Here is a 26,461-nt window from a genome sequence, read left to right on the forward strand (position 1 = left end):
GAAACGCTGTTTTAAACGAGCCCTCGCTTGTTTGATTCCGATCATCCAGTCCAGAGTTATTAATATTTAAATAAAAACAGATCTAACCTTCCCCCACCACTTTATTTTGGTAGATAGGGGAAAATGGCTCTAACAACAAATATTCAAAATTTACTGAAGATTATGAAGCTATTACTTATAGTACACTGTATCTAGGCAGAATTGTGTAAAAACTCCATTTTCTTACTTTTTGTTGCAGTTGCGCCCCCTAGCGGTCGTTCTACAAACTTGAAAATATAAATATTTTCAGCAATTTCCCATAGCCTTTTTAGTTATAAATATTTTTTTCCGCAGCCCCTACGGCTAATACTTTCCGAGATGCAGCCGAGAGCTATTCTTAGTGGGACACCCTGTACATTTTTACCCAAGTGGGAAACTCCTCGGATTTAAATCATCTAAACTTTATGCTGAAATTGACTTAAGATTTAAATAATTTTGATTTTAGAAATTTTTTAAGACTTAAAATTAAAGTATTTTTGAAACTGACTTGTTGCAGCACTAGTTGCGTACGAGTGATATTAAATCTGCATTTGTTTTTTTTTTTGAATCTGTAGTCAGGCATCATACGTTAGTTCACTTACATCGTGTATAGAGGATGCCACGGTAAGACTAAGAAAAATATGCAGTAAACACCTTTACATAAAACGAAATTTTTTTTTTGTGTCAATTACAATCAGATAGTCATTTTTACTTACTAAAGGTTTAAAATACAATAGGATTATTTCCTGGAACGATTGCAACCAACCTAAATATTTTATCGTTTATCACAACCCCTTTGTACTAAACTACACATATTGCTATTTTGCTTACCTCATCATCAAATGGATCGTGGTCCGCCATTGTGTCGTTGAGTCGCTGTTGCTTTCACCCGACAGTTCTATAAATCTTGCGGACAAAACCCAACGTATCGTATTATATAACTGCCAGCGACTGCCCTTTTCTGAGAGCTATTCGTTGCATGTTGGAGTTCTTTTTGAGACTGGTTTCGGGTGCAGTTAATGCTGTTTTATTCTTTTTTTATTTTTGCCGATTTTTAGATGTGATAGATTAGGGCATTAAATTTACACACTGGAAAATGTTTAAATTCAGATTAGAAACTCTTTTAAAAAATATTAGTATTTGTGTAACTATCTATTGATATAGATATAAATTTATATAAAGAGTAATTAGACTCGTTTTTAATAAGCTATTGTTTATTGCTAAGAAATTTTATTATAACTTCATAAAATATATTATTTTTTTAAATATTACAGAAAAAAAGAAAATTTAATCATATCCTAACAAGTTGTGATAAAACTTAGTAAAACGTCTTTTGATTTCTTAAAGCACTTTACCCAACCTATCACTTATACAACTTTACAGCATTAGTCTGCTCTGTCGCCAAGTCAACGTTGCGATGAAGGTGAGTTGTACCCTTGAGCGTCATTTATCGGCAAAAGTTGAACGGCGCGGTTCAAATACCTGTAAAAAAATAGATTTATTGAAAACAGAAATACGTGACTTGTTTAGGAGAATATAAAATGAAAAAAGGTAAATTCAGCATCATCAGATTTGTTTATGTGAAGATAAAAGGAAATATGTTAATATACATAAAAATTATATATATCCACAAACAAATACAAAACAAATTAAAACCGTTTTTGTATTTCACAGTTTTAAGTTGATGGTTAAAATACAGCTAACCATTATTATTCATATATAAATAATAGGCCTTAGAATAAATTAATAATATTATTAATTATTTCAATATTTATTTTAGCATATCACATTATTTATAGGTAATGTACCATATATTTAATACAATATAACTTACAAATCACAAATATTAACAGGATAAATAGAATCAAAAGCCATTATATCAAACATTCATATACATTCACATATTGTTCGTTTTTAAACTTTTTGAACTTATAACTTACACTGACATAATTAACCAGCAAGAAATCAAAACCACAGATCGATTCTAATATTTCGACTATTAGTTTCACTCTAATACTAAGTTTCCGAATCTAAAATTCCTTTTTGTTTTCTTTTTCAAATTCCAAATAAAAGAAGACGTGTCGGAAATAATTGTTTTAAAAAAATAAATTGTGTGTTTGATGTAATTAATTTAAAATATCTCGGTTTTTTTATTGATCTCATTTGACACAACTTTTGACTTTGAGGTTATTGTTCTATATATTTTTTTTATTAGTGGCACCTATACGATATGGACATTTTTAGTTAGATACACTATTTTCTTTACACCCGGTATAAAGGGTGAGTCTTAAATAAATGCACATATTTTTGGTGATGGTAGATTTCGATAAGAAAAATATATTTTCTCTTTATTATTTTTGAAATAAGTCCAAAATAACCCAGATATTTTACATTGAAAATTAAAAAAAATATATATTTTTCGTTTAAATTTTGAGAACCGCTGGATATTTTTTGGATTTTCTTTCTAGTAAATTTAATCTACTATCTATAATGTCATATTATAAAGATATTATGTTTCTTAAGTAAAAATTAAAAAAAAATAAAAAAATCCATATTTTCAATTTTTTTTTCGCGAAAAAACTCGTAGGCAGGTTTCTAGGGTCGATATATACTACCTCTAAAAATATTTGCACTTATTTGAGACATCCTGTATATAGACTTTGTAAACGCTTTGCATTTATTTTTAATACTACAAATACATTGGGTAACTTTAGAATTGTAATGATTAAACTTAAGCTTATAGACAGCATTTAAATTGCTTTGTGTCAATGAAGTGCTTGAAAAGTACAAATAAAATATAAATTATCCACACAAATTAGAAAATGTAAATAAACCCGCGCAAACAATTGGTTGCCTAGCAACTGTGGATTAGTTAAAAATCTTACGTGGGTTCGTGTCTGACCCACGGGTTATTGGTTTGCCATCACTATTATACAGGATGAGCAAATATTTTCAGTTCTAGTAGATATCAATAAAAGAAATATATTTTCTCTTTACCGTTTTTCAAAGTCCAAAATAACCGTGTTATTTTACTTTTACTTTTACAAAATTTCCAAAAAATATGTTTCTTGAGTAAATTTTGAGAACCTTTGGGTCTTTTCTGAGCTTTCTTTCTTGTAAATTTAATCTATCACCTATGTTGCCATATTATCAAGAAATTATAAATAATAAATTTAAAATGTTTTTTTTTTCGCGAAAAAAGAACTTATTGGAGTCGAAATATACTACCCCTAAAATATTGGCACTTATTTAAAAATTATATTTAAGCTTAAAGCTTTATTCGGAACCTCGAAATCAATGGAATAAATTAGTAGTTCCAATTAGCCATAGAAGTTTGTTCGCTTAATTTTAATGTAAGCATTCAGAACATGATATTTAGTGGCAGTAATTTTTAATTAGTGGAAAAAGTTTAACAACCTTTTGACTTTTCCACTAATTATAATTCAAAATTTGCGAGGAATGTCATTTTGGCCTTTGATTATCACCCGTCAAGAAAAATTTTGGTTAGAAATCAAAAGTTTATTATTTTATAAGCTAAATATTATGCTTTCTCTATGGATACAACAGACTACCGCAAGCTGTTGCTAGAATATTTTATTAATTTTAATTGTGTTTTTTAGACATTGTGAATGATCGTAAACTAAAATAATAAAGTGTAATTGAAACCACTAATTGGGAGGTTCTGAATGAAGCTTAAGCATTCTGAATGTTAAAATTAGTGGTAGTCATTTTCAATTAGTAGAAAAAGTTGACAAACTTTTTACTTTTCCACTAATTATACTTCGAAATTTGCGAGAAATGTCATTTTGGCTTTTGATTTGAGAGAGAAATTGTGGTTAGAAATCAAAAGTTGGTTTTAAGTTAAATATTACGCTTTCTCTGGATACAATTGACTACCGCAAGCTGTGTTGCTAGGATATTCTGCTAAATTTAATTGTATTTTTTAGACATTGTGAATGATCATAAACAAAAAAGTATAAAGAGTAATTGAAACCACTAATTTAATCTACTAATTTCGAGGCTCTGAATGAAGCTTAACTCCTTATTGATGAAATATATACCGCAACTGGTTTGTCTTGAAAAATCTGAGAGCATCATTATAATGATTTGCTATTACTTAATTTTTCATTTTACACTGTCTAGCGTGGTGCTTATATTCGCTTTTTTCCGTAAGAAAGCGGTCTAAATGATTTACCGACATAAGAAATAGAGAAGAGGTCCCATAAAAATAAATCAACCGAATATATATTTTCCCCTTTTTTTTTCTTTTTTAAATCTAGATGGCTATTCATCGAGTTGTCCTGCATACATTAAATTTATATTTTATCTTAAGGCCAACTGCGCAAATGGGTGGAAAAGAGAATGCTTTAAAGGCTTTGTTGCTGGTAATTTTGTTATAACGTTTATACATATAAAATTTTAAAACCTATCGGGAATATCTCTTAATCTCTTAGACAAAAGTATTTAGAGTAATTTCAGGTAACACACATTTTCGATTGTCATTTAGACATTCATAAATGTTTGTCCTCTTATATTTTATCCACCAAAGTGAGAATAATGAAGGGGGGAATCGTGATTGTGATATTTCTGATTCTGATTCAGTATTTAAGTCACTCAGCAAAGTAGAAGATTAGTTTATTATATCTTATGCTTAGCTAAGAATGCTTATTCTAAGTATTTAGTGGTATTAAGTTGTTTTAATCATATAACGTTTTAGTTTTGGTTCGGCGTTCTTGTTTTTTGTTGCTACAGCGGAACAAATACCATAAAATTCTTGTTCATGTTCAATATATTACCTATTTTAGCATTAAGTTCTCTTATGTTTTTAAGCATATGTTTGGATGGGTGGTCTTGTGCAAATTGGTGCAATTTTTTGAAGTTTTCTTCCAATATCTTTCTTATTTTCACCTCTTTAACTTCGTCTCTTTTTATACCTGATACCGGTGTTGTCCCCAATCTATATAATAGAGGATATCCCTTTTTTTATTGCCTCCTTGGATTGAAGATCAATTCCTATTGTGAGAATCTCACCGTGACCCTCTTCCCCCGAGTTGATTACTCGCCAACTTGATGTCCTTGCATTTTACTTCTGAGCCTGGACAAGGCTCAGCACGTAGGTGGTATCTTTTCCCTTGCTCGTCGTCAACCAATCCGCCGTTCCTTGAGATTATCTGGCAGATCATGCCCACCCGAAAGTGTATTCCCGCAAAACGCAGCTGGCCCACATGTTGTGGACCATTGCGTTGCAATCCGCTCGCTATGACTTCGTCCAGTATCGTCTTTTCTAGAGTCGTTTGCTGATCGGTGATCACAACCTGGGTAATCCTTTGGCAGCACCCCAATTTCCACCTATCCAGTAATAGCTGGTGCATAGCGGCTTTTCATCCTGGTTATTTTCTCTCCTTGCCGGAGCAGATGTGAGAGGTTTTTGGTCCCTCTCTTGCCCTTTGGTGGAGATACGCCAGGTTGTTTCTTGGTTCCTTTACTTCTCCCTTTTTTCCGAAGAGTGTTTTCGCTTTTGCTTCCTCCGGAGCAAGTTCTTCATGGAGCAGTCGAAGATATCTCCGTCTAACCACAGCTATACATTTTGTACCTGATTATTAGGTAGATATTGTCAACTTTGATGACGTCACTTAAGTAGTCGACATCGAGACCATACTTCACGTGCCACCACCTCGCGCCAGTTCAATTGCTGACTGACATTCTCGACATCGCCCAATTCTGATAATGAGGAGCAACACATTGTCACGCAAATTTCAGTGAATTCTTAAGCTGCCGCCTAATTCTCGACAATATTGCCGTTGTTATCGCGTCATTGTGTACATGTCTTTAATATGTAAACTTTAATTTAGTATATAATTGATTATTAAACCAGATGCTAATATTTATATCAATATTTGCATCACAAGCACACCAATGAGAGATGAAAAAATACAGTGGAAAAAATATACGTTATTTTTAATTCTTCATGTACCATTCTCCATGTAAATAGCTACTGAATGAAAGGAGTCTTTTGTGTGCACGAAAATAAAATGACTGTCTGCTGGTATTGTTTGATAACAATTCAGTGTAATGCAAATTGTTTTTTTTCCTGGAAAAAGGTGTTATCATGGAAATATGTGTCTGATTTATAAAAACTTTAATCATTTTATATTTCCAACTGTATTCAGTTAACGTCAAATTTTGATTATTAAAGCATATTCTTCAATTATTTTTAAATTCTCGTTAGATGTGTATTGATGAATGGCCATTTTATTGTTATTTTATTATTTAAAAATTTACAATAGACATATGTTAGCTTATGGAGAAGTTACTAATTGCTAGTTTTTAATTAAATTATAAAAGAATAACACATTTGTAAAATATTGATAAATGCATTTAATTTAATTATATATTGGAGGTAGTAAAATTTGTTCTTTTAATCCGTTGGTTATTTATCATTATATGAATATATTTGATTTTAATATCAATGAATATAACAGCGTTTGGGTATTGTCAATATATCAATTTCTAGATATTATAAATGCATGATTTCCTTTTTTAATTGGCATGGCTACTCAACTAGAGTAATGTATGGGGATTTTATAACTTATATCAAATATCAGGCAGCCAGCTAAAAAATTATCGTATTTTATCAAAAATATCAGAGCGTCAACAAGGCATATATCTAAACATCAATAATTTGATAAAATATCTCATTTCCATTTGCTGTACAATTTCAAAATATCATTAATATTTCTTTCAATTCATCTAAAATGAAAGATTACTGGATATATTAAAAAAATTATAGAATATATTTTTAAAATTCTGAAATTTTGAAAAGTCAAATGTCAAGGCAGATAGATTAAAGGAAAAAATATCCAATTAACTAATTTAAAAATAGATGCCCTATATGTTTCGGAACATCGATCTATAGCTGGTAAAGTTAAAGGGGTAAAATTTTCTATACAGATTATTTTACCTGCAACAGGTGAAACTGGAAAGGGCAACGTTGGTTAACAAGTGTTTTAAAATTCAATATAGCACCATGATTTTATCAGAAAATATATTAAGTGGCTTGGCATGAAACATATAATAGAAAATTATTAATGAATAGAAAAATGTATGTATACATTTTATACGTTTTCAAACGTCTGCGTGTATTAACTCTATTAATGGAATTTAATGAAGATTTAAAATAACTAGGAAACGATAAGAAAGATATAATTTAAAGGTATTTAAAATATCTCGTCAGTGAAACGTCATTATCTGCTAACTCTATTTTTACGTTAATAAGTTTATAATACCGTTAGAAAGAGAAAAAAATAGTCTAGAAATATGGAAAGCAGCTAATTTTTTTAAAATTAAAAAGAATTGGTATTTTAAGTCAATAATATCTGCTAATTCTCAGTGATCTGAAATAGCCGCCGAAATGCTGCTATCTCCATAATTTCCGTTACGATCACGCTGAAGTAAATACACGAATTATTTACTCGTATATTTCTTTAGTACAGTACGTCGATCCAGGGTCGGACTAGGTCAGAGGGGCCCGGGTGGAGTTTTTTTCGTATTTTTTCGCCTTACATTTTGGTCCGTTTTTCTCTATTATATATAGAAATCAGGAAACTACCCGTAATGCAAAGTAAACCAAAATGCAATGCACCCAAATTGCAATGCAAATATTGTTAATTAAAAATAAAAAAGTTTTGGGGATAACCTCAGAATATTACCGTCACTTGTTTTGTTTCATATCTATTTAAGAATAAATAATAAACTACTAGGGAGACCGCGAAGGCTAGGGTCCAGTTGGCAATCGCCAACCTGACTATATGGCCAGTCCGAGCAATTCTTGGGCGTGCTATAAATATTTTAAATAATATTGTTTATTTTAATATTGTTAGTAATATAAAAGGGGGAGCCCTAATTTTTATTGTCTTTTCAATAAATCACTCCAAATAATTTTCGTTCTTTATTCTCCAATTTTGTTTATTTATCAATAACAACTGATAACACCATAACAACCAACTACCCATAATTCTATGCTTCTAGGAAGGAGTTGCTAACCTAGTTTTTGCGCTATATTTAAATAATTCTTACAGTAATAATATTACTTACTTGTACAAAAATTTCCAAAGCACCTAATCAATATTTTTTTCAACGTTTTTCCACGTAAATGAGACATAATCTTTATAAAAATTAAAAAATTATAGAGAAAAATAATAAAAATTTAATAACATCACGCAACTATTTTACCGATAAAGGCTTTACTGTTTTCCAAATTCGGCCTGCCACCGTTCTCGTAAAAAAATAGGCTAAGCATCCTGTCAATAAAATTCGACAAATTTGCAAGTGGCCAATGTAATATCATTTTACTAGATTTCTTCCAGAATATAGAGCTATATCCAGGAAAAATCTACCATATCTTCTAAGATTATAAGTTAAATTTGTAAATTATTTTCATATTCATTAAGTCCAAAATCTATATTGGTTCATTAAAAATGCATTAAAAATTTATTCGTTTTTGGACTTGTATATTTTGCTTCAAGACTGACGATATTATAAATATATGGTTATGAATATATATTTTTTTAATTTAATTGATTATTTCTAAATCTGTTTGGGTAATATTCAATTCCATTTTCAAAATTTCAAACAATAAAGGTTGCTATCTCCAGAAATATAATTTTAATAATATTTTTTTCTGCAAGACGAATATCTGCTATCTCCCTATTGTGTTGTAAAATGAAGTAACACTAAATATCGAGTTTTATTGTTCCCCAGCAAATAAAATTCTTATATCTTTATCATATAACGCACGCATATACTTCCAACATGTATACATATATTTTAGTACCGTTTTTTTGCTTTCCTGTAAAATTAGGAATAATGGAGTTAGCAGTTTATCACATTTCACCGACGATCTGGTAAATTTGGTAAAATTTGTAAATTTGCAGAATAGTATATAAGTTTTCAATCCGCTGTAGACATGCATACGGTAAGTAAAGTAAGCAAGTACAGATAAAATGAAAGACATACTTTGCAACCCCTATAATAAACTTATATATTATAAATTCGTGGATAAGTAAATTCGTTAAATGTTTCTAAACTAACTCGCTAAAGACGCATCAGCGAAATTCGACTATTTTATTGTCTTTGTCCATGACACTGGCTATCCAATCGCCTGCCTTTCTATTGTGTCTATGTTATTTTAAGAAATAAATTAAAATTTTAGCTCGAGGAACATAAAAAAAAGAAAAAAAAACGTTAAACAGCTCAGCCCTCAACAACTCGCAACCGTATACACCAGTGCAGACACGCACACACACCTACACTAATGTACACTGGGGTTACTGCCTTCAGGCTTCATCAGTACGGCAAGGAATCAGGAAGCGATGAAACCGACCCCAAAACACAAAAAACAGGAAGCAAACGATGAAACCTAGAAGGTGCAACCTAGGAGGTGGAAAAAAAATGACGAAGAAATGAAAATTAATGATGGAAAATAAAAGGAGCAAACAGGAGCCTAAAGCACCAATTTGCAGCCCAGAACCAGAGTCGCCCAGGATTGTGGGCTTCGTCCAGAACAGCCGCGGAGGTAGCCAACAGCAACCCGCCGCAATACCCTTAGCCGTGGCTCTTGTTCATATTGGCGAACAAGAGAGAAATAATGAGGGACATGTATAAAAAAGAAAGAAAAGCTAAACCAACTGGTGTATACGGTTGCGAGTTGTTGAGTGCTCAGCCGTTTAATCTTTTTTTTCTTTTTATACATTTCCCTCACCATTTCTCTCTTGTTAAAATAGAAAATATAGAAATATAACAAAACAGGAAAAATATTGTTATTCTTTGATATTATCTATTGGATAATATTTACTAGAAAATTAATTAATTAAAGAAAAAATATTTTCAAAGATAAAATACAGAATAGTGATAATAAAGTGATTAAGGAAACATAAATAGACATTTCACTGAATAAAAGTCGGTTTAAGAATGGTTTTAAATTACATTAACTTTGTTTTTTGAAAATATGGAACATTTTAATAGTTCAGAGGTTTTCATACATTTCGTGTTGTGGAGTAAGTTCTTAAGAAAAAGACTATTTTCTTATTGCGGACAGCTTCACATATAAAATTTATTTTTAGTCATAATGTATATTTATCTACCAAATACACTACAAAATTAACTTTCAGAAAGAACACAAATTTAAAATCTAAAATATATAATAAATAAACTACCACCATAGCAGAGATGGTATCTCTGCTACAGTGGACACGGGTCGAAACATAATATATTTAATCTTTTCCCTGGTTACGTATTCTATATGTTGCCTATTCATCACAGTCATGGAGCCGGGTGCATTTAGAGATACTTGAACGGTCTGTGAAGATGGAAAATTTCTTATACACAATAACTAATTCTAATGAAAAACTAATTTTTGTTTCAGCCCTACTATTCTAGCCCGTACGCATTTCGAAGTTCTTGATCTTGTATACCAGGTTGCCTCAGCTTTAATCGGTATAGAAGTTCTCCAATCTTAGCTGCCTAATATAGTTATATTAGATTTGGTGATGAAGCTCTTCCTGGCAGCTATTGCGACTAGCGGTATACCCAATGTCGTGTCTGCTTTTAGCAGACACGACATTTCTCTCTTTTTCAGCACGATGCGTCTGGCTTATGTGCTGCTGACCATGAATTAACATGTGCATTGCAGATCTGGTTTTGTTTTTTGTGAAAATATACAGTGGTGGTAAAAAAGTTTAAAAACTGTATTTCCTCTAGTGCTTTTTGCCAATTGGTTATTTTCATCTAGTATAAAGAACCGCACATTTGACTGGTTATCGCACTGATGATTGCTTCGATTGTTAATGTCATCACACTTTCGCCCACTACACTTTCGACAGGTTTTCTGTCTTTGCGTATCAGATCTACCCTGAATTTTGGAAAACTGGTCATTTTAGAAACTTGTAATTCACTCATGCCATGAGGATTTAGTCTTACTATCACCACTTATAAATTACACTCCATCGATAAGATTAGATAAACAAAGATGCAGTTTAAAAACCAATAAAGAAACATATATTATTTATATTTTATAAGTCTAAATAAATATATACTCTATAAAAGTTGTAATATATAAAAGAAGTTTTTTTCTTACATTGAATATAACCAAAAATTTGTTCTAAATTTATCTAAAAAATGCGGTTCGTTGTATTCTTTCAAAAATGTTTCCTCATAGACACTTTAACTAGAGAGCTTTTGCTCAATGTAGCGTAACTAAAAAGCACCGAGATCGAAATTGCTTACGGGCAGGAAAAAGCTATCTCAAAACTGTCCGTTTCGCAAAATGTATTTCAAAATCATTACCCGTCTGCTTTCGACAAACTTTCAACCTTGTTTATCAACCTAGGAAAAAAGTTTTCAATAAACGTTGCTCAATGATGTATACTAATAAAAAAAACATTAAGAAACTTTTTCTGTAAAAATCAGTAGATTGTGTCATAGATATTTTTCTTTGTTCAAGTTTAGCAAGTCATTTATACTTTAGTCTATTCATTTACGTAGTCGATACACACTTATCTTACGATATGGTAACAAGTATGCCTACAAGTCCGACAAAACATGATTTTAAATTTTGCATATTTGAAAAAATCTCACATGTTCAATAATAAGTTGTCCAATATTGGTTGGCATATATGGTATCCTGAAATAGAATTACTAATAATAAAAACTAGAAATTTATTGAAAATATATTGCACACTGTCTTTATACAAAAAATGTCAGGAACAATGAATTCGAAGTTAGTCAAAAAATGCCTAGGGAAGCTGAACAAATTAGGCAAAGAAAATAAAGTCAATTTACTCTGGGTGCCCGCTCACTAAGGGTTAGAAGACAATGAAAAATCAAACAATATAGCTAGAACAGAACCGAACACTTTACTCACTGGACGAGAACCGTTCTGTTTTCCAAGTTGAAACCAACTTAAAACGGAACTCAAGAACGTGAAAGATACCCTTCGTAACCCGGAATGGGAGTCCTCTAACGAACTAACTTAAAAGACAGTAACACTAACTAACAACCGAGAAAAATCAAAGATTTTCCTTGATTTAAGTAAGAACAATCTTTGCCTTGTCACGGGGTTTCTATCTCACAACGACACTGTCTCCTCAACCAACACCTCAGTAGATTGAAGCTGAAACATAACGACGAATGCACATTTGTGTGGAAAACGGGAAAACACCAGAACACCTCATCACTGAGTGCACCGAGACGACAACCGTTCGTTCCTTAAATTTTGGAGCGGCGGATGTCGGATATGGAGAGCTCGCCTCCGTAGAGCCGTCTCAGATACTGGCTTTTGTCAAAGCCCTGAGACTGTATGATTAGTTATGACTCTTTATAACTTAAGAAAGGAAACACACAATAGATCTGTAAAATCGCAGGCGCGTCGCGGCATGTAAAGCGGGTATTCAATATCTTATGGAATTGACTAGCTAGCTTGTGAATAAGCTGTAATATTAACTAGAATTTGGATACCACAGAAAATATTTTGTTATTTTCATAGAATTGTTTATTATTTTTTAAGATATAATTCGAGATGTGCTTTATTTTTAAAGTGTGATTTACTTCCTGCGCCTTCCACACACCGAAAGTGACCAATCTGTTTTTTAAAGAACCACCAACATTTTATGCTTTTTGCATTCGATATTAAATTCCAAAAACTATTTTGTATATATCCATGTTTAATATCTAAAGCGGCCCATACATTATCAAACAAATTGCGCAACACAGGCTGTGCGCAACAAGTTGCCAATATATGACCTTGTTTGATGCGTTGCGCAATTGTTTGATAAGTTTTAAGAATGTTTTAATTCTTTTGCGCAACGCGTTGTGTAGTGTATGTGTGTGTTACGCTTCGTTGTGCAATATTTTATTTGCCATCAGCCAGTTTTTTAGCGGGACGCTTGTTTCTCAAACAATGCACAACTCTTAATATAAAGTTTGACCAAAATGTTACCAAGTATATAGGCGATGATGGAGTTGTGCAACGCAACGTTGCGCATCGCTTTGTTGCGCAATTTGTTTGATAATGTATGGGCCGCTTAAGTTTAACCGGTTTGGTTAATGGTTTCATTTTGTCTCATTATTTACTGAACAGAACTAAATTAATCATAAAAAATGTCTATACCTATATGGCCGATTCATCTCTCCAAAAAACGTCAACGGTTTTTGTAGACGTATCTATTTTAAAAATCTAAAGCAACTTGCAGTGTACCGAGCCATTATATTCCCCACCATGTTATATGGGAGCGAAACCTGGGTGCCGTACCGCCGACACATGAACGCATTAAACAAGTGGCAACAGAGACACCTTAGACAACTCTTAAGAGTCCGGTGGTTCCATCATGTCTCAAACGTATCGGTCCTTGAAGAAGCTAATTGCTATAGTATTGAAGTCATGGTCACAAAATCCCGCTTAAGATGGGCTGGTCACGTATGCAGAATGCAAGAAAACCGCATACCAAAATCTCTGCTTTACGGTGAGCTTGTAGACGGTAAGAGGAGGCTGGATGGACAACTGAAAAGGTACAAGGACATTTTCCACGAAAACTTAAAGGGAATTAACATGCAGAATGAGTGGGAAAAAGCAGCTCACAATAAAACTCAATGGAGAAGAGTTGTAAACTCAGTTAACAGCGGCAACCAAAAAGTAAAGAGGCAACAAAGCAATGAGATTTTTGAATGTCCGGAGTGCGGTAGGCAGATAACATCACATATCGGGCTTTTCAGTCACAGAAAAGCTCATGAAAGAAAACGCCTTGCGGGACCATCTTCTTTATGTGTGTCGAATACTCGTCAGCGAGTAACGGCTGTATGTATGTATGTTTAAAAAACTAAAGTGTTCTCGAATAGTTGAATTTAAATATTTTAAATAGTTTTTTTCTTTACTCTTTGTATTTTTTTTTACTTCCGACAACGGAAAGAGATAAACTTTCCGAAACGTTAAGCATTTTTTTGTTCGTTACGCAAATTTGTATATCTGTAAACCTAACTTCTGACAAGTAGTTACCGTTTGGGATTAACGCAGAAGCGTTTACAAAAAATATCTATTTTGTTTTGTAGATTTTGTCAACGGTTTTTGTAGACGTATCTGTCAACGGTTTTTGTAGAACTATCTGTTTTTAAAAAACTAAAATGTTCTCGATTAGTTGAATTTAAATATTTTGAATAGTTTTTTTCTCTATTCTTTGTATTTTTTGCTTCCGACGACGGAAAGAGATAAACTTTCCGAAACGTTAAGCATTTTTTTGTTTGTTAGGTAAATTTGTATATCTGTAAACCTAACTTCTGATATGTAATTTTCGTTTGGGATTAACGCCAGAAGTGTTTACAAAAAATAACTAATTTATTTTGTAGATTTTCTTGCAGTAGCGAAATACCCATATATGATTTTTTGGAGTAAATTAATCATTTTAAGTAATTTGGAAAACTGGCATGTTTTTGATACATAGCTTGGAGACCCTACATAAATTTTTATGGTAACAAACGAAATATTTTGGAAAACAGATTGAAAATATATATATAGTGAAATTTAAGAAGATAAAATTGCTTTTATGAGGCTATTCTAAAATGCATAGACTATAAATTTGAACTGGTGCAAGAATAACATTTTACAAAGTCAGCATTTAAAGCTTACGCGATATCTTCAAACACATAATAGTAAATTTTTACTTATCTCTGTTATTTTGTTATTTATCCATAAAGAAATAGTGTAAAATTGGAGAGGTAAGTAGCAGTTTTATTCCTATGCAATATAATAAAGATACTAAAACAGAAGTTTGAGTGAATAGTGTTATCTACTAGTAAAAAATATAATGTTAATGGAAAGAGAAGCTAAGAGCCAGGCTAAGAGAAGCAAATAAATATCACGTCATCAAAGTGATAATAAACTTGCATTTCTATGCTATTATTTCTGGTTAGTCGGTTACATTTCTATAAGACACATTTAAAGGTATAAGTTATAAAAGATACAAATTATTTCCTACCGTATATTGCGTAAATACTAAAGAACATTCCTATCTTAATAGCACAACAAAACTTTCAGCTTTAAGTGAATTATTTTTTTTTAATTTAAAATTTTTAGTCAGAAATCCACTTTACAATCATCTTTACTGGACATTATAAATATAGTTGTAATTAAAATAAGATGAGTAGTAAATATCACATTGGAAGATTTATTCTAAATTAATCGCGCGCATGCAAAAAGATAAAACATCTTCTGAATATACGAGGCTTGTCTTTTATATTTTGCATATAAAGATAGAAAAAAAAAACAGTACATAACTTTTAAACACTATTGTTTTTCGAAGTATTCTTCATGAAGAGAAATGCTTTTTGCATCCGTTGGAACCAATTCTGAAAACAGTTATTTCACTCCCTTTTTAGTACCTTCAAAATTGCGTATTTGAAGGCGCTGTCTGCATCTTCTGGGGATTGGAACTTTTACTATGCAGTTCATGCTTAATTTTTGGACAAGTAAAAAGTTGTTAGGAGGTTTGGAAGGATAGCATAACTGTTCGATGTTTTCTTGCTTTAAAAACTCAATTTAAGGGGTGGCTGCAATAACCAGGCAGCTCCACTTTTTTTCGAAAATGTGGTTTTCAATGAATTACCATTTAAAAAAAAAGATCGTTTCCTGAAACAATCAGTTCTCTAAATATAACAGCACATAAATGGCGACGTTAAGGTAGTATCAGACACAGCTACTTTTGTTGCGCAATTTTTTTGCAGCCGCTGCAAAAGTTGCATACAATGTTCATACACCAGCAGAAAGTAGCCCGAAACGCGCAGTTGTTTTGCAGCAGCTGCCTAAAAAAGTTGCAGGTCGACACTACATGTTTTTCATATGTTCACCCCAAAGCGTTACTTTTGCAACATATTCTGGTAGCCGCAGCCTTGGAGGAGCAATATTCAACAGTACACCACCCACAGCTTAAGGTATTGTGTGTGTACCTGGGAAACTACTCTACTTTGGGAAACGCCTACCTACTTGGGAAACGCCCCCCTACTTTGGGAAACGGTTGCGTTTTTTTTTAATGGATGACGAGACAGTGTTAGCAGCGACATATTTATATGTGACTTTAGCGGCGAAACAAAAGCGGCAACAAAAAAAAAACAAGAGTGTGGGTCAGGGAATGGATAAGAAAGTTGGGTGCATTGAATAATTTACTTTTTCCAAATTTTACGAAATAGCGGCTCGTCTTTTCGTTTGGTTGTGATAGAATGGGCAGTTTATGTTCCATAAACACTCCCTTGCTAGAAGCGGTAGATTTTATTAAAGATTTTACTTGTTTTCTGTTCCAAATCGCTTGTTTTGACTTCGACGATATCGCAATTTAACTTCGACGACATCGTTAATTCTTTACTAAATACCTACACTACATATAAATCCTGGAGTTAACTGAAAAAAGTGTATACATTTCGGGCATACCAACAGAATACTGCACCGATGTCCGCAGTAAATGTTTCAACTGATTAGTAATATTTTGCTGCACTTGCAACCTTGCTCAACAAGTGTTCACACACGGCTATTTCTTAAACTGCGCGCAACAAAAAATTAGCCTCTGCAACCAAGCTGCAATCGCAACGTTGCAAGTTGCCTAGGTATTCACACTTACATCAGATCAAGTGGCGCAGTTTTTTAATGTGCTGCGCAACAAAAGTAGCTATGTCTGATACTACGTTTAGTTGGAGCTGCCTTGCTCTGGGTTTGCAGCAAGAACCGAGCAGCTCTTTTTCGATTTCCCACAAATTTATTAAAATGGAGCTGCCTAGTTATTGCAGCCACCCTTTCAATTATTTTTCGAGCTGTGTAGGAATTTGCATTGTTTTGATTCAAGGCTTATTTGTCGTTGGGGAATGATTTCTCGAAACTCAGCAGTTATTTCCGATGACCCAATCAGCAGTTCCTTTGCTCTTACGTCCAATCGTTTGATCTTACAGAGGAATTGTTGCTACATGGCTCGCTTTGAAGCAAATGTCGCCACCATATTTTTGGACACACTTCGAGAACGAATAACTTTCGTCGGTTTTGGTTCATCTCGGAACACCCAAACAGCCAATTGACGTTTATAAGACTAAATCCAGGAAGGCATTTTCACTGACAATACTGTATAGAATTTTTGAGTTTCTTGCATTAACCTGTATAGAGTTTTAGAGAGTTTTTTGACATCAATTGATCTAGTTGAGTTCTGTTCTTCCGTCAGCAGATGCGGTATCTAAAGAGAAACTAATTTTTTATAGATAATTCTTCAAGTAAAATATTTTAAATTAAGGTCTTTGAAATGCCCAATGATTCTTCAATTTCACGATATGTGACATGCCGATCTTCTTGGATCAGCTTACATAGAGCATCGACGTTTTCCTGGGTGACTGCTGTTGTTGATAGGCGTGTCTTGCATTGTCGCTAAGACTAATCTGTCAGTGTTTAAATTCTCTATACCAACAAGAAATTGTCGACAGATATGATGCTTTATTACTGAAAACAGAAACCAACTCGGTAAGGCATTCTGGTTGAGAAAAACCGTCTACGAAAATTGTAAAAAATTATTGCGTGAATATTTGTTCGGCTAAAATTCCATTTATCGCCTTGCAGTCTAGGAACACTTGAATATAGTTTAGGCACAGCTGTAAACAAAGGGATTTAAAATTTTGTTTTCAAGTTAACTAAAGGTGACAGTTAATTTTGACATTTAATATACGTTGACAGACACCTGCCATGTTTCTAAATGCAAAATATAAAAGACAACCTTCTTATAAAAACATTTCGTAATATAAATTATAAATATCTATGAACATATTTTAAAGAATATAGAAATAAGAATTAAAAAATGGTAATCACCAATTTTTATTAACTACGTTTATACTAAATTCCATGGCTATTATCATTCTTGTAATAACATCAGTAAAACTTATACATTATAAAAGTGAAAAAGAATTGCCGATTTAACATTTCATACATTTTCTTACAAACGCACTATCAAATGGGTTCATCGTGCACCGTTTGTTGAGTGCACTCAATATAAATTAGAGTTGTGGCTCACACCCATGGGTTTAATAAATCAACTAGAAACTGGTACACGAGAAATCCATATAAAATCTTGGCAATATCAGTAAAGAATCCTTCTGGCAGATATAAATTTGTTGTTCTATTAAATTATGACATCTTGGAAAATTACGGCAAAACCTTTATAAAATATGTGTAGTCTATTTATTATTTGCTATTCTAAGGGTGCTTGTGGGATAATCTTATGTAACTAGTTTTAACCCTTGATGCTAAAGGATGACCTAAAGGGGTTCCATAATTTGCTCGGTAACGTCTTAATCCTAGCTTTTCAACGCGAAAATTACTGTTGTACAACAAATTATTAAACTAACTTCACACTAGAGTGTAAACACTAAGCTCTAATACTAGCCTCTCTTACGATATTTAAGCCGATTAAGTGTATGTAGTTTGCTATGCAGCATTTTGGTATTACATGCCTATGCAGATACTTTAGATAGATGTTATCAATATTATAATGGCCTATAGCCTTCCTATAGATTATTAATAGTTGATATGTAGGTAAACTACTTTTTAGTAGCAGGTTATTTGACTAATACTGAATCTTTTACTATGTCTATTAATTATGACCTATGCAGATCCTTTAGATAGCTGTTATCAATATTATAATGGCCTATAACCTTCCTATAGATTATTAATAGTTGATATGTATGTAAACTACTTTTTAGTAGCAGGTTATTTGAGTAATACTGAATCCTTTGCTATGTCCATTAATTATGACAATTTCTGATTCATGGAACAATAATATAATAATAACAAAATATACAGTTTATACCAAATAAACTTTTAAGCACGTGATTAAGCTTGACATTTTTATATTTTCTTTTAATCAAAATATTTTATGAAACAAAAATAAATTAAAAACAGTTATTATTTACATCAACAAAGTACGGACGAATAAGTAAAAGTTATTATTTTTTAAAGGTTAAAAATATTTAAGTGGCGTCCCCACAAGTAGGAGTCACATTGACGTAGAAATCAAATTTCTCATGTCAAAAAACTACCACATGGCAATTTTCATCCAAATATCGACGTTAATTCAAAAATTATTTGAAAAAAATCGAAATAAAAAAGTTCTACACCCTGTATTTCCAAAACATGCTGCCGAAGTTTCCCGAATAGACTTCGGGCCACCCTATATATCCAGTTTTTTAAATATGTTAAAGATTGTATAAAATGAAAAACATTAACAATTTTTAAAACTTATGTTTTTTTATATACAGTGTGTCTCAGAAATAAGTGCAAGTATTTTAACTGGTAGTATAGTTCAACCCCAGAAACACGCCTATGAGGTTTTTATCGCAAATAAAAATTTGAAAATACGAAATTTTTTTGGAATTTTTTTAGTTGTTAGTTAAAAAACATAATTTCTTGATAATATGGCAACATAGGTTTTAGATTAAATTTACAAGAAAGAAAATCCAGAAAAGATCCAGTGGTTCGCAAAATTTTAGCAAAAAATATTTTTTTTTTGGAAATTTTCAAAGGAAAATAACTCCGTTATTTTGGACTTATTTAAAAAACAATAAAGAGAAAATATGTTTCTTTTATCGAGGTCTACAACCCCTTAAAATACTTGCACTTCTTTCTGGGACACCCTGTATAAAATCACTAAATCAAGCTTAAAATTAAATGGTACTTAATAATGATCTGCTACAATTTATATTTCAATTGGTTTTAAAACAAATCCTTTAGAATGTAATTAGCAGAAACGAAACAATTTAGAGGAAAAACATCGCTAATTTATTAAAAAGCTTTAATTTTAGAATAAATATCCAGGGCGCTAGAGAGTTGTTGTAATGGCTCATCAATTATGCAGTGAAAACCTTTTGATGTTGGCGATTTTTTTCTCTCCCATTTCCTTTTCAATAACTTGATTAATGAAGGGAAAAAACGTTTTAAATAATGTTTATTTTTTCATTTGGCTCAAGCGATTTCCTTTTCTTTTACAACTAGAATAAAAATTTATAAAGGAATATTTATAATTATTAAAAATTACATCACAAATACCATAGCTAACAAAATAAACTAATAAAATAAACATATAGGTTCGTATTTTTAGTTTGGACATTCCTTAAACAAAAAGAAAATACAGAGTGTGCCATTTGATATTAAGGAATACCAACTTTACAGGGTGAGTCTTAAATACGTGCAAATATTTTGAGGGCTAGTAGATCTCTATAAAAGAAACATAATCATATCTTCTCTTTACAGTTTTTCAAATAAGTCCAAAATAACTGAAATATTTTACTTTTAAAATTAAAAAAAAATATATATTTTTTGCTTTAATTTTGAGAACCACTGGATCTTTTTTGGGTTTTATATTTTGTAAATTTAGTTTACTGCCTATGTTGCCGTATTATCAAAAAATTATGATTTTTTATTTTTTTTTAATTAAAAAAAAATACGAAGAAAAACTCATAAACGTGTTTCCGAGGTCGAAATATACTATCCCTAAAATATTCGCATTTATTTAAGATTCACCCTGTATATACTCCTGTTATCATTTTGCACCAACATAAGATGGCTAGTTTCAATTTAAGATGGCTAGTTCATAGACTACTTATATTAGTTTTCCACCTACCAAGTCGAACGATATGCAATAGAAAGAAATTACATAAGGCATGTAGCTGAGAGTAATGATTATCTTTCTTTAGTTGATAAAATGATAAAATATGCAAAATTGATAAAATAATGCAAATTCGAAATTATGTATCAATACTGTTTGACATAGGGTTAACCCGTGGTGTTAAAATGTTTAAGAATTTAAATTAAAAAAAAATACGAAGAAAAACTCATAAACGTGTTTCTGGGGTCGAAGTATACTATCCCTAAAATATTTGCATTTATTCAATACTAGTATCAATACTGTTTGACAGAGAGTTAACCCGTGGTTAATAAATAATATTTTTAAATTAAAAAAATACGAAGAAAAACTCGTAAACGTGTTCCTGGGATCGAAGTATACTATCCCTAAAATATTTGCATTTATTTAAGATTTGCCCTGTATATACTCCTGTTATCATTTTGCATCAACATAAGATGGCTAGTTTCAATTTAATATGGCTAGTTCATAGACTACTTATATTAGTTTTCCACCTACCAAGTCGAACGATATGAAATAGAAAAAAAATTATATAAGGCATGTAGCTGAGAGTAATGATTATCTCGCGTCAGTTGATAAAATGATAAAATATGCAAAATTGATAAAATAATACAAATCCGAAATTATATATCAATACTGTTTTGACAGAGAGTTAACCCGTGGTTAAAAAATAATGTTTAAGAATTTAAATTAAAAAAAAATACTAAGAAAAACTCATATACGTGTTTTTGGGGTCGAAGTATACTATCCCTAAAATATTTGCATTTATTCAATACTAGTATCAATACTGTTTAACAGAGAGTTAACCCGTGGTAAAAAAATAATGTTTTTAAATTAAAAAAATTCGAAGAAAAACTCATAAACGTGTTTCTGGGATCGAAGTATACTATCCTTAAAATATTTGCATTTATTTAAGATTCGCCCTATATATACTCCTGTTATCATTTTGCATCAACATAAGATGGCTAGTTTCAATTTAAGATGGCTAGTTTATAGACTACTTATATTAGTTTTCCACCTATCAAGTTGAACGATATAAAATAGAAAGAAATTACATAAGGCATGTAGCTAACAGCTGAGAGTAATGATTATCTTTTGTTAGTTGATAAAATGATAGAATATGCAAAATTGATAAAATAATACAAATTTGAAATTATATATCAATACTGTTAATCTGTGGTTAAAAAATAATGTTTTTAAATTAAAAAAAATACGAAGAAAAACTCATAAACGTGTTTCAGGGGTCGAAGTATACTATTTCTAAAATATTTGCATTTATTTAAGATTCGCCCTGTATATACTCCTGTTATCATTTTGCATTAACATAAGATGGCTAGGTCATAGACTACTTATATTAGTTTTCCACTTACCAAGTCGAACGATATGAAATAGAAAGAAATTACATAAGGCATGTAGCTGAGAGTAATGATTATCTCTCGTTAGTTGATAAAATATGCAAAATTGATAAAATAATACAAATTCGAAATTATATATCAAAATACTGTTTTGAGAGTTAACCCGTGGTTAAAAAAATAATTTTTAAGAATTTCGATTATAAACTTGTGTATAGCGCTAATGAACTACAATAACTATTCTAGGTATTTCTACATATATACTATATTATATTATATACTCTATCTACATACTATCTATTTCTAAATATATATCTATTCCTAAATATTATTAGGCAATCCTCAAGATAAAACACCTCCACTGAAAAGGTTCTGTATTTATGAAATTTCATGTAAAAATTCTAATCAGAAATATGTGTGACACACTAGAAGATCAATAATAACTAAATTTAAAGAACATATGTTTCAAGTAAGATATAGCAGAACAGATATATTTTGTGTTGCTCAACATATTTTTCATAAAGGTGATTGTATAGATGATAATAATTTAATTTAGCCAAACTCGTCTCCAATTACAGACACTTAGATTAGATGCATTAAAATAAATAAATGTATGTTAAAAATGTCAAAATAAATAAATTTAAATAGACTATTAACAGCTCAAATGGTTCAACTCCTTCAAGTTTTATCTATTGCTCTGGTCTGTGCAATTAATTGTTACGTTCGATTAGATTTGCCCCGCTTAGTTGATTTTGTCACGCTTGGTCAATACCAACCGAGTGCTTATACAAACTCTTCAGTTTTAATTAGTTGCTGATCATACTTAGCAAAACAATCGTCCCAGTGTTAAAAGTAAAGTGTTTTGGTGTCATGGTATTGAATTAGTGTTTTATTTTGCATCCGTAGTTTTTCGAATTTTGGTTTCTTCTGAAGATTTTAGACATATTTTTATACAACCTATCGATAACCAGTTTTAGAAATATTAACACATACATGGAGGCCCATTAGTGTGGGGAAGTCCAATAACGTCGTTGTTATGAAAGTCGAAGATATGAAAAAAAGTTTTATACAGATGTTGCATGGTTTATAAAGGGATATATCCTAAAATAATTTGTTGTTTACCGGGTGTCACATAAAAAAGTTATGAAAAAGTTTTTGTAAATTGCACCAGTAGATAATTGGATACGGCATAAATTTATGCATATAGTACACTATTTCTATTTGAAGCACTCTGAGGTGTTCCCATTCTATTACTTACTAAAATTTTGGTTAAAAGTATTATATCCGAAAAGTGGTAAAAAAGTAGAGTAAATATAACTTTATAACAGTTGATGATTAATTTTTATGACAATACTATAAAAAATATTGTTTTTACCTATATTGCAGGGACTATTACTAAAACATCAGTATTTTCATCAGCTTAGACATTTAAGATATAAGGTTCGCAATTCAATAATTAATGATACCAAATTGGGTATTCTACTTGAGTTTGAGAAAAAACACATACTTCTAGTTGCCAAGCAGTCCCATTGTTCGATTTAAAACTTTTATCGAATACTCGAACACTAAATGGAAATAAAATACTACAACGATATTAAATTATATCAGCTGTTAAGGAGATCATAGAAGACTTTTTAAGAAGATAGTTGGTATTAGTCGTCACATAACTCTTGATAATTTTTTTTTCAAGAAATGCGCTACTAATAATAACAACCTGTTCGGTCGATTCGCTAAATAATAAATAAACTATTTTTTAATTAAATTTTGTGTTTGTCTTTTCTTTTCACAATCAATTATGTGTAAAATCGTTTTCCTGCATTTCTGTTAAATTTTAAATGAACCAATTTTTCGATATGCTGTTAACACAAATTCAAACGACTACTGCACTGACATGTACTAATCTGCAGTGAGACAACAATTTATTAAAACCACTTAATATCTTCGAAACAGTTGAACATAGGTATAAAAAATTTTACATAAAATATGTCTAGAATTTTGGGAAAAATTCGAAAGGAATTATTAATATGTAGGGTGTAAAAAACTTGTACACCTATATAAGAAGATTCTGTTTACAAAAGAAAATATTATCTTACTTTTGGCTGTGACACACTGTATGCAGTTATACTTCTTCTTATTAGTTGTTCTGTATAACAATACAATATAATTTGTGTATAAACTCTTAATATTTTTACCTGATTTGTTACCAGTAAAATGCATTATTACATTGTCATGCATGATGCTACACTGCAATGCGACAGGTCAATATATTTAATTGAAATAAAATAGGTAACCGGACATTTAAATATTTTAGTTCGACTCTGAAACGTTTTATTGAATCATTTGGTTTTAATGAATAAATTCTAAATAATTTACATTAACATACATATATTAAATTAATGAGTTAGAATGAATTGATACACATTAATTTTGTTTAATAGAGTTGATTAAAAAATTAAAATTTGACTATTAATCCTTCAAGATTTTCTTTAAAAGCACACATATTTTATTTATATTTCTACTGCTTTAGAAATACCTATACATTATTATACAGGGTGATTCTTAAATAAGTGCAAATATTTTCAGGCCTGGTAGATCTCGATAAAGGACTCATATTTTCTTTTTACCGTTTTTTCAAATAAATCCAAAATAACCAAGCTAGTTTATTTCGAAAATTTGTAAAAAATAATTTTTTGCTAGCTACTGAACCTTTTCTGGATTTGTTTTTCTTATAAATCTAATCTACTACCTATGTTGCCATATTATCAAGAAATTATGTTTTTAACTAAAAACTAAAAAAACAAAATTTTTTTCAAAAATTTCCAAATTTAAAAAAAAATGCGAAAAAAACCTCATAATCGTGTTTCTGGGTTCGAAATATACTGCCCCTAATTTTTTTTTAAGACTCGCCCTGTAGATATAAGTGTACTTTAATTAATAAAAGCGATGAACTACGAGTATAATAAAATCTACTGTTTAACTAAAAAATATATTTTTTCAATATTATTTGAAAACTTTTTCAAAAAATTCCCACGCAAAATTATTAGAGAAATATGTCGGTTTTGAGTTTAGACACTCGGTGAGTAGATAGGCTTATATGGCTGAGGATCGCAGTGAAAAAGCTCCATTCAGAATAACCTTAACAGCAAAAAGCAGACGTTAGTTTATAACAATTACAAATACTGAGCAATATCTATAGAGATATCTAAAAAAATAGTCCATATAAAATTTACTTTGTAAGTACCGTACGATAAAAAAAACGGCGTACAGTTGGGTTTTAAATGATGATTTATGTCACTGCCATATAATTTTACATATAAAATGACAGCGATCTTCATTTTATAACCTTTGTTGACGCCGTTTTTTTTCTGTCTATTATATTATATGATGCATATTAATAGTATTTGTACTTAATTAAACTTTACGCTGCGAAAATTAATTCTAAAATCTATTAATACTATTTGAATATATGAGATATTGCTCAGTAGTTATTCTATATTTGGGCCTTGGTACAGTACTTTGGTACTTTTTTTACCTTGATGCGGTACTAAGTTCTTTATACTAGAAAAATAATGATAACCTAATTTTTCAGATGCGAATTCTTAAAGCTTGTTTTCTGATCTTTGTTTTTACTTGTAATTTATTGTTTAATATCTTTTTTCCAAAAAGGATGTGGCTTTAAAAAAATCTCCATTATCATGTAATAGAGATAGTCGATAATATTACGTTCCCTGTATTTTTTTGAAACATCGTAAAAAACCTAAACAGTAAGTTTCACTATATAAAATTTAATAAAACATTGATGGAATAAAAGTCTGCATGACATACCCCTGTCCATTTTTTATGGCTTGTTCTAAAAATAAACCGCAGGCACAACGGCTTTATTTTATAACCCATAAAGGAGTATTTTCATAAAAGTCTTTGAAAATATGTCAGTGTTATAATAAACTTTTGTTTGGACAAAAAACAAATATATACAGAATGAAAATTTCCAATATGAAACAAGGGGTGATATTTATCCGTTGTAAATACGTTTTGGATATATTTATAGCTCATAAATATAAAACGCAATAAATTTATGTCTCTACTTATAAATAAAATTGAAGAAGCTAACTCGATATTTTGCAATAAAATCTGTTTTCTTAGTGTCGGAAGAATACATTTATGAAAGTGACAGTTGTTAACTGTTATTATATGTCATTCGTTAATTCATTCATTATCTATCCGGACGTTTTCTGCCAAAACAATAGGTATGGCAGCACAAAATTCGTAAAAAGTTAAAAAAGCTTTAACGATTATACGAATTTCGTACGTTTCAAAGTACCTTTTTAAAAGAGATTTTTTTACTAAGAAACTATTGGAGACATGGGTTTCTAAAATTGTTTTTAT

General features: G+C 30.8%; 1 protein-coding gene across 1 annotated transcript in view; it reads right to left on the reverse strand.

Moving 5' to 3' along the window:
• Positions 1-26,461, reverse strand: part of LOC115889082 (inactive dipeptidyl peptidase 10) — a 259,451-nt gene that overhangs the window by 226,956 nt on the left and 6,034 nt on the right. Inside the window, exons 2-3 of the mRNA XM_030908996.1 lie at positions 1,374-1,500; positions 850-1,107 (exon numbers count right to left, since the gene is read on the reverse strand). Of these exons, the coding sequence (XP_030764856.1) occupies positions 850-879 (30 nt within the window). The 5' untranslated portion in view covers positions 880-1,107; positions 1,374-1,500. The remainder of the gene's footprint in view (positions 1-849; positions 1,108-1,373; positions 1,501-26,461) is intronic.

Source organism: Sitophilus oryzae, unplaced genomic scaffold (genome assembly GCF_002938485.1).
Source record: "Sitophilus oryzae breed Bouriz unplaced genomic scaffold, Soryzae_2.0 scaffold_810_pilon_pilon, whole genome shotgun sequence".
Classification (NCBI taxonomy): domain Eukaryota; kingdom Metazoa; phylum Arthropoda; class Insecta; order Coleoptera; family Curculionidae; genus Sitophilus; species Sitophilus oryzae.